General features: G+C 40.0%; 1 protein-coding gene across 1 annotated transcript; it reads left to right on the top strand.

Annotated features, from left to right (window-relative positions):
* Positions 1-244: 244 nt before the first annotated feature.
* MAPK6 (mitogen-activated protein kinase 6) lies at positions 245-9,200 on the top strand. Its single transcript, XM_010182835.1, has 5 exons — positions 245-1,461; positions 2,117-2,261; positions 5,240-5,404; positions 5,977-6,178; positions 6,786-9,200. The coding sequence occupies exons 1-5, from the start codon at positions 907-909 to the stop codon at positions 7,882-7,884; spliced, it is 2,166 nt and encodes a 721-aa protein (XP_010181137.1). The 5' UTR covers positions 245-906; the 3' UTR covers positions 7,885-9,200.
* Positions 9,201-10,417: the final 1,217 nt, after the last annotated feature.

Here is a 10,417-nt window from a genome sequence, read left to right as displayed (position 1 = left end):
CATTCTCAGTAGGTTATGTCTGAAACTTTCCTAACATATGATTAGAAATGATGGTGATTTTTGTCAGCTTTCCTCCACAAGTATAAAGAGTGTATGTAATTTCTAGTTCAGTTTTTGTCATGGTTTCGTACTTTGTAACTGGACACTAAATAAGTTTTTATATATTGAGGACAACTGCAGGAGCTGGGGGAGGAGGAATGTTCTGTATGTGCTGAAATACCGATGTGTTTTTTCTCTCCTTTTCAGGTTGTCACGGAGTAAAATGGATGGTAGCTTTGATTGTGATTGTGGTGAGCTGGAGCCACCTGATCATTAACAGAAGGCATCTTTTGTAAATCAAGAGCTGCCGGTTTCCTGTTTAACTAGACTGTAAACAAAGGAGAGAAAAAGGAGGAGGAGGAAGAAGAAGAAAATAGTGCTTACCAGCACCATAGAATGACGCTGCTCAGGACCAGTCCAACACTGAATGTATCTGCACTGTGAGGAGGAGGATGTTAATAGAAGCCTATTATGTGCATATTTATTCACATTTTTGTTAAATGTTAACCAGTTTAGCACGGTAGAGCTGAGTGCATAGTATGTCATTTCATTCCGTTTGAGTTTCTTGTGAGTATTTTCTTTAATGTCTGCAGAAATGCTGCACCTTTCTTGAACTATGAATGCTGCAATCTTTCTATCTTATGCTTGGTTTGAGTTCTAGAGCTTACAGGCTCAAAATTCAAGGGGACACAACAGGCCTGGCTGGCTCACAATGAAATGAGAGTGTCAAGAAACCATCTTGCAGTCAAAGCCAAGTGTTTCTTCTCCCTTTCTGCAAGACCTTTCCTTCAGATACCAGTGGAAGTGTCTCCGTGTGTTTACAGAAGCTTAGTAGTTTGAGGAAAAATAAAAGTAAAGAATTTAAAAATGGCAGAAAAATTTGAAAGTCTCATGAACATTCATGGTTTTGATCTGGGCTCTCGGTATATGGACTTAAAACCACTGGGCTGTGGTGGAAATGGCTTAGTTTTTTCTGCTGTCGATAATGACTGTGACAAAAGAGTGGCTGTCAAGAAGATTGTCCTTACAGATCCCCAGAGTGTTAAACATGCTCTACGCGAGATCAAAATTATTAGAAGACTTGACCACGATAACATTGTCAAAGTATTTGAAATTCTTGGTCCTAGCGGAAGCCACTTAACAGATGATGTGGGCTCCCTTACAGAATTGAACTGTGTTTACATTGTCCAGGAATACATGGAGACAGATCTGGCTAATCTGCTGGAGCAAGGCCCTTTACTGGAAGATCATGCCAGACTTTTCATGTACCAGCTGCTACGTGGGCTCAAGTATATTCACTCTGCAAACGTTCTGCATAGAGATCTCAAACCAGCTAATCTTTTCATTAATACTGAAGACTTGGTGCTGAAGATTGGTGACTTTGGTCTTGCACGAATCATGGATCCTCATTATTCCCACAAGGTATGTGAAGAATGGGAATATTTAAGTGGTGCGCTGACAACTGTGCCTTCTTAAAATAGCATCTTTCTCCCTTTTGCAGAGGTAGACAGGCTGTGGAGGGCCTTGTTAGCAGGTGGGATATCACGCTGGGGATCACACGGTAGAACTGGAATGCTTTCAGATAGAGTAAAACAGGTCTCTGCATAACATGTTTTGTCTAGATGCGTTCAGAAAAGCAAATTTTTAACAGCGAATACAGAACTTAAGAGCAAAATTAGAGGCACAAATATAGAAGCCTTATTTAAGTTTACAAGTGGTGCATCCATAGTATGCAAGTATGGCTACTTCCTGGGATTAATTGAGAGATACTGTCTTCCTGGTTTAGATGGTGTTTCACAAGAGAGTTCATAATCATCGCTGCGTTATTTGGCATCTGGTAATAAGAAAGTTTTGCTGCAGTACCTCATTTGACTAATAAATAGTATAATACTTCCATATTATTGCTGTTCCATTTTAAAAGGTAGAGAGACTTAGTAAGGGGCACGTGGTACTATCCCTAGGACCTCGAGACCAAAAGATCTTGTAGTAGTGCATTAAAGAAACAAGTAATTTAAAAAAGTCTACCTCTTATAAATCTAAGTAAGCTGTTTTCTTTCTTTTTAATTAACGTCATTAGGGTCATCTTTCGGAAGGATTGGTTACTAAATGGTACAGATCGCCCCGTCTCTTGCTTTCTCCTAACAACTACACTAAAGCCATTGACATGTGGGCTGCAGGTTGCATCTTTGCTGAAATGCTGACTGGGAAAACCCTCTTTGCAGGTGAGTAGAATAAAAATACCTAAAAGGAGGGGTGCTGCTTAATTATCTTCCTAAAGAAAGGTTGCTTCTCAGGGCTCATATCAATAGCCGTTGATTGTTAGGATATGCTATATTATGATGCAACTATATAAACAAACTATAAATTGATATATTTGTAAAGCAGAAAACGTTTCCATTTTTGTTATTCATACCAGTGTGTATTTAGATAAGTATCACAATTTAATGTGGTGCTCATATATAGTAAATCTGTAAGTAGGTTAAGCTAAATTTATGGGATGCCTAGGAAGTGTTCTAAATACAGATGTGTTAGTGAATTGATGTATCCAGGGACTATTTGAGGATTATGAGTGTCCTGAGTATCATATTCATAAAGATGAATAGATGAAAAGATGAAGAAAAGGTCTTTTTTTTTAAATGTAGTCAGCCAAATCACTTCTTGTTTCTTTGTATTTGAGATTGAGAGAGTAGCCTCCAGATTCCTGGGGTTGGTTTTGGGTTTTATTTGTCATCTGCAGGCTGTTCTGACCTGACCTTTGTTTCAGTGATACAGAAGTGACTCTTAAGATTTGAAACTTAGCGTGGCACACCAAGGAAATGCGTAACCCTCAAATGTTTCTGCTGAAATGAGAAGAAATGCTCTGGTCTCATTGGTTGCATCTACATTAGTGCTTTGGTTAGGATCTTTGTGCCCTGTACCCCACTGCTGATCTAGCACAGTGCACAAAGCAGAGTCTTTTTAGATACAGTTAAACTGTCACTTGCACTGTAGATCATGCGATGTGCTCCACCTGCTGACAGGCATTCAGTTGGTGGGAGCAGATGAGCCAGTCTAGAGTAAACCCCCAAAATGCTGCTTTTGTGTGCACCCTGGGGCCTCAGCAGCAGCCGTCTTACTCAGGCTTGCTCTTGGATTTGCTCCTGTTGGTCTAAATCACTGGAATAATACAGATAAAACCTCTGAGAACCGAGTTTGCATTTCAAAGTTCACATTCCTTTAGCTACCTGTGGACTAAAAGCACACCTCTGAGTAATTCTTTGTGCGTTGGGGTAGTGAAGTGGAGAGCTTTTTTCCATTAAGTACTGCTAATGGAATACTGTCACCTTGAAACCATTATCTTATAGAAATCAACGATTAATATGCAGAGAGGCTTTTCTTAACGTGCAGTTAAGAGTTGCTAACTCTGAGTTACTAACTACTGGAGTAACGTACTCGGCTGATAAGAGATTTATTAGGTTTCCATTGCGTCAAGCATTTCTACTGGAAAATAGTGAAATAGTGGGAGGAAGTCTGAGGATTTCAGCATTCAGCTTAGATTGATTGCAACTGCCAACAATTTGGCTTTTTTTTTCAAGTAGCAATTGTATTTGCCAAAAGTTGTTGTTGGTCTAATAACTCTGCAGTGAGTTAGATTTTTTTTTTTCAAACTCTGTAACCAAAATCCTAAGTTTGTGAGGCACATAAACAAGCCCAATTGCATTGTGTAGATACCCAGAAAAGTGTTTTGAAGTGTGAATGCTTTCCTTTGAAAGCTTAGCACTGCCATAGCTTTGTGCTCTAAAGAGGAGTGGACTTAATGTCATGCATTTGGAAAGGGAAGAGGGTTGAAGATACGTGATAGCCTGTCCTGAGACTGAATAAAATTATCTTGGAAATTTCTTTGAAGGGCTTGGTTTAGTTAATTTGCAAATTCCTGCCTACTTCTGAACCATCCATCCCTCAGGAATCCTGCTGCTTGGAAAGCTGATGGGAATGGGAAGGAAGAATGCAGATTAAAATTAGAGTATCTGAGATGAGGCAGAGGAGTTCAGTAGCTGTTCCAAACAACTCTTGTAATTCTTTCTTCTAAATGAGTATTTTTAAAATGCTCGTTTCACTTGTAGTGGAAAGCAAGGCGATTAATTTTTAGGATGGATACAGTAGAATCTGTTTTCCAGCAAATAAGTTAACGTGAGGCAATACTGATTCACTTGGGGAATGAGATCTCCATCAAATTTTCTGTAGTGACTTTGCTTAAGCTTTTCTTTCCAGTGCAGATTGCCATACAAACTGCTGAAGTCAACAGCTAGTGCATAGATTTTGAGATGATACAGTCTTCCTGGCCCCATTTAATCTTGTATTTAATGTTGCATGCATCAGTATTGGTGATGATTGCCCGGAGCTGCTTGGTGAAGGAGGGGAGCACTGTCATGCAAATAATCTAATACAGTGTCATCTGCTAGTTGAATCTCTAGGGTGCTGCATGCGTCTTGGAGCTGAACAATAAATTGAGGTAGACAAGAGGTATTTCTGGGTACTCCAGCTATACTGGTGCTGAATAAAGATGCTGTTCATTAATCAAAATTGACCTGCTGTATAGGTCCTTACAGTTCTTACCCGGGGAAACATCAGATATTACTGGACGTGTACTATAGTGTCAATCATAATACAGTATTTTATCTTTAACAAGATTACACTGCTGAACTGGCAGGTGATTTTTGCCTTGCACCTGAGAGTAATGCAGAGTTTCAGAGTACAATATTAATACAAGTGGTTGTGGCCTGTAAGATCTCTTGCTGAGCTAAACCAGTACTGTTTTTATTAATAAGGGACATGCAATTCAAAGTGAGGTCTAATATTGAATGAATTGGGTGGATCAGTTGAAAGGGAAGGGTTGCAGTACATGGTATATAACCAAAGGATAGGGTGTTGCTGTGGAGTACCTCATCCGTCCTGAAAACATCCTTGCGAAAGCTTACGGTTGGGTCGCTTTTTCTATGCGTAGCAACCCTGTAGATCTTCATATGCTACAGCATTTGAGAGCTCTTCAGATTTATTATAATTCGAATGTAGAACCTCAGCCTTTCCTCTGTTGTAGGAGATAAGTGTCTTCTACCAAAGATAGCTGCCCAGAGCACACAGTTTTGACACCCCGTTCATATACAGGGATCAGAAGTGTTTGAAGTTGACGTGGCAGTTTGTATTTTCTCTTGGTGCTTAGGTGCGCATGAACTTGAACAGATGCAGTTGATCCTAGAATCAATTCCTGTTGTACACGAGGAGGACCGTCAGGAGCTTCTCAATGTAATTCCAGTTTACATTAGAAACGATATGACTGAGCCACACAAACCTTTAACTCAGTTGCTTCCAGGCATCAGTCCTGAAGGTAAGTAATGCAGGAAACATATTTCCTGTATGTCACAATCATAAAATAGTGAACAACTTCACAGTGCATGTGTGTGATTGTGCTGTAATAAAATAAGTCTGCTTCCATGATAGCTGCTTGGTCATCTTCCGAGTAGAATTGTGAATCTCTGCTGGACTCGTTTGCACTGGAATTGCTCTATTTTGAGACACCAGCCTTCTAAATTTAAGGGAACATTGGAACAGAGTCAGTATAAAACAACCTTCTTTGAAAAGACAGTCCTCCAAACAACCCGACAGCAATGTTTCCTGGTAGCTGTTGGTAGATACTGATATGCCTTGAAGCATTCTGTCTCTTAGTATTCTTTCCTGCTCTAAGTTAAATTAGATCTTAGATTTGACCTCTACTCTTCTAGCTTTCCCATGGCTACAAAAAGCACATTTGGCAGTACACCATCAGTAGCTGATACTTCCTGGATGGCTACTTCATAAGCAAATGCACACCTCTAGAGAAAGGCACTGCACCTGAATCTTAAATTCTAGATGTCTGAAATGTCATTTTTCTCCTATTTAATGATTACTTTTTCTCTGCAGCGCTGGACTTTCTGGAGCAAATTTTGACATTTAGTCCCATGGATCGATTGACAGCAGAAGAAGCTTTGTCCCATCCTTACATGAGCATTTATTCTTTTCCAACGGATGAGCCTATTTCAACTCATCCTTTTCACATTGAAGACGAGGTTGATGATATTCTGCTGATGGATGAAAGTCACAGCCATATTTATAATTGGGAAAGGTAAATTTATCACTTACTGTGGCACGTAACATAACTGAACAGTTGTGTGCTTTGAAGTAGTGTTGCTTCATGGGCATTATTTCCTTTTCTGTTTGTTTCTTTCTGTGAAGTTGACCAGAGAATAAACTCTGTCACTGGGTTTATAATTCATTAGGCTGACTTGGATATTCCTGAGGTGCACTCAGGACTCGAGAATCTAAAGTTAATCTCTCCATTACTTTTTCCGAAAAGAAATATTTCTCAAAAAAAAACCCCAAAACCTCAAATGGAGTTTTAAGTACGATTGTCTTGTCCAATACTTAGCACATATAATAGTAAAGAGTCTTACAGTAGTCATTTCAAGTCAGTTAAACACACTTGAAGGAAGAGTTCTGTCAATGGAGTGAGCTATTGTACGTAATTCTGGACTTAAATCTTTCAGATGTCCACATGAGGCTTGCTTTATGCCAGATTAAAATAAAAACCTGAAAGTGGTACCCAGTTGGGCTGAGGAAAAACTTTATCTGTGTTGAATTGTTGTTACTCTGTAAGGGTAACTTAACTGTCTGTGTCTTGGGAGCTAGGAGACTGTTTTTTAGCTGCTAACACTGAGAAAATTGTTTTACAGATACCATGAAAGTCAGTTTTCAGACCATGACTGGCCTATTCATAATAACTACGAAGCTGATGAAGTTCAGCGTGATCCAAGGGCTCTTTCTGACGTTACTGACGAGGAAGAAGTGCAAGTAGATCCTCGCAAATATTTGGATGGAGATCGTGAAAAGTACCTGGAGGATCCTGCCTTTGACGTCCACTTCTCTACTGAGCCTTGCTGGCAGTATTCAGATCACCATGAAAACAAGTACTGTGATCTGGAATGTAGTCACACTTGTAATTACAAAATGAGGTCGTCTTCATACCTAGATAATTTAGTTTGGCGAGACAGTGAAGTTAACCATTACTATGAGCCCAAGCTTATTATAGATCTTTCAAACTGGAAGGAACAGAGCAAAGAAAAGTCTGATAAGAAAGGCAAGTCTAAATGTGAAAAGAATGGGTTGGTGAAAGCTCAGATAGCACTCGAGGAAGCATCACAGCAACTTGTTGAAAGAGAAAGGGAGAAGAATCAAGGATTTGACTTTGATTCGTTTATAGCAGAAACCATTCAGCTTAGTTTACAACACGAGTCTACTGATGTTGATAAATTAAATGACTTGAATAGCTCCGTGTCTCAAATAGAGTTGAAAGGAATAATATCAAAGTCAGTAAGCAGAGAGAAGCAGGAGAAAGGAATGGCAAATTTGGCGCAGTTGGAGGCTCTGTACCAAACTTCTTGGGACAGTCAGTTTGTGAGTAGTGGGGAGGAGTGCTTCCTCATAGACCAGTTTTGTTGCGAAGTGAGGAAAGATGAACAAGCTGAGAAAGAAAATACTTACACCAGTTATTTGGACAAATTTTTTAGTAAGAAAGAAGATGCTGAAATGCTAGAACCTGAGCCAGTAGAAGAGGGGAAGCTTGGGGAGAAGGAGAGAGAAGAGAGCTTTCTGAGTAACAGTGGAGAACTCCTCTTCAACAAGCAGCTTGAGGCTATAGGTATTCCTCAGTTCCACAGCCCTGTTGGTTCGCCACTGAAATCGATACAGGCCACGTTAACGCCTTCTGCTATGAAATCATCTCCCCAGATCCCCCACAAAACATACAGCAGCATTCTGAAACACCTGAATTGAAACACTCGGCAGACATTTCTTTTATAGTCATGAAATGTGTTGGTCTTTTTTTTATTCCTAGCGTAAGTAATTTTTTTACTTGAATCAGATGGTGTAATTTTGGTATGGATTTCATTAGTTTTCTGTTTACCATTGTTTTTACAATCCAGAATTACTTTCTATACATGGGTTAGTTTTTGTTTTTTAAACTGGCATGTCGTTTGCACACAAAATTAAAGAATAGAGCAAAATAATGCAAAATGCAGGAGGTAATAAAAAAATGCACTAAACCAAGTAAAAAAAAACAACCATTCTCTCAGTAAAACAGTGTCCATGTTTTGCAGAAAAAGAACCTTGCCTTGAAATTTACACAGTGAGACTGTACATAATTGCATGAAAATATCTATTTTTCCCAAACCATTTTTGTTTTTTTTTTTCCTTTGGTTCATGCGTATTTTAGAGTTTTTCATACTGTACACATTTCTTAAACACATGATACCAGCAGCAACTGAAACGAATGCAGAATTTGGTACGCATGTGTTATCTACCTCAAGGTAACAGCAGTATGTGGCAAAACATTAACCACCCGTAGTGCTTCTCATTATGCACTTCTATTTAGCCAGCATTATTGCAGTAGCTGTTCTTACGGAAAAATCATTCGGTATTTATAAATGTTCTGGTATGCATTCTTTATAGTGAAGTGTTTAATATGCAGCACTTTTATTTATTTTAGCAAATAAGTATATTTCTGTAATTATAGAAAGTCAACTTTAACGTTTTTTTTTTTTGAGTTACTTTTCAGATAAAAGTTTTGTTTAGCACTATGGTTTTATTGCCTACATAGCTGGATATATTAACATCGGCTTATTCTGAGGCTATCCAATACATGGTTATTTTTATTTTCTAGTTTCATTTCAAGTGAAGCACTCACTGTGTATAGGAATTTGTAATTGGAGGTGCTTGATCTCTACAAAAGAAATTAGGAATTGCTTTATTATCGGATGCTCCTAGAAGTCTTAATTGTGTTCATTTTTTAAAGATTTTGTAATGTTAGTTGTGTGCATGGAAATAATTAAGGTACAACATTACTGTAGGTTCAAGTTCTATATGGTGAGACATTTTGTTTTTACTGTATGTTTTTACTGAATGATTCCTGTCCCGCTCCCAACCCCCCTTCCAAAGCAAGCATGAATAAAATTAGGTTAAATATAGCATGTAGCATCTCAGTCTTCTGAAAATTTTGGTTTACCTTCTGATTTTTTGAAATACTGGATGTATCATTGGCTCCCCTGTTAAAAAAAAAAAACAAAAAATGAATAAAAACATGGCCAGCAAAAGCTACTGGTGTGGGGTGTTTTTGTTGCTTTGTAGGATGAAGGATACAGAGCTGTTACTGTGATGTGGCAGCCCTGCTTGCCCAAGCTCCCTAATGCAGGGTGCTCACGGGAGCATCAGAAGGTGCCCTGCAGTCTGCCCTAGAAGTGCTGCTGCTGCTGGGCATGCAGTGCCCTGGGAGGAGACCCCAAAAGTCTCCTGTCCCAGTGCCCATGGCCTGCATTGAGGAGAATCTTGTGTAATGGTATGGCTATGAAAGCATGAGGGCTACAGCAGCCATTTCTGTTGAAAACACAGTTGGCTTACAGATTATAAGCGAGCATTACTGCTTTATCAGCTTACTGGACAGAGTAGTGTTGAAGTGGAAAAGCTGGTGTGAGCACCTTTGTGTTGCGGGCAACCTGGAGTGAAGGTGGTGCAGGGCCCTCAGTCAGGAGCCCATCTGGAGAACGGTCACAAGGAGACGTCAGAAGCTGACCAGGTGACTCCTATGGGATGATTCAAAATGCGTAGATTTGGTCTCTGTGGCAGCAAGCCCAAAGAACAGTGTGTATTTCTCTTCTACTTCCTACCACATGAACCATTCTTGAGGGAGCTACTTAGCCCTACATCTGTTTGCAAACTCCTACAGCTTTTTTCAGGACAGTGTCTCAGTTCCTCCAAATTTTTCTGTCCCTCTTCCTCTGCTGCAGCTTGACTAGAACAAGGAGCTGCCCCCTCGACAAGGCAGAAAACGGTCACCTGGGGAGATGGGACGAGGTGTGCGTGTCCTTGAGCACGGTTCTGTAGGCACAGCAACGTGTAGGTGTGGGGCTGTAGGGAGGAGGAAGTGGCTGGTTGCCCTCTCCTAGGCTAGGGGCTGCTTCGATGTGGTGTGGTAGGTTTTTCTGAGACTGGATGAAAGCAGTAGGTGGGAAGTGCTTTGAAACTGGAAACAAAATTTGGCTTAAAAAATGAAAGGTTGGTTGGTTTCTTTTGGGTTTTGCCATTTGGTTTTTCTCTTAAGAACACCAGTGAAACCCAACGGTCCTAAGAAGCTTGCAATGGTAGAAAGGGAACGCTCTGCACTTGAAAAGGAAGGGGAGAGGCAAGTGCTTTATTGCCTTTGACTTCTGGTTGTGCTGAGGGAGCAAGGCTGTACAGGCGCTGCTGGTAAAGACCCTGCTCCCATAGCAGGCTCCATCCATGGATCACCAGGACAGTTACGTGTGTAGCCCTT

Source organism: Mesitornis unicolor, unplaced genomic scaffold, assembly GCF_000695765.1.
Source record: "Mesitornis unicolor isolate BGI_N332 unplaced genomic scaffold, ASM69576v1 scaffold16624, whole genome shotgun sequence".
NCBI classification, from domain to species: Eukaryota; Metazoa; Chordata; class Aves; order Mesitornithiformes; family Mesitornithidae; genus Mesitornis; species Mesitornis unicolor.
The sequence above is the reverse complement of the archived record's forward strand: the minus strand, read 5'-3'. Positions and strand labels throughout refer to the sequence as shown.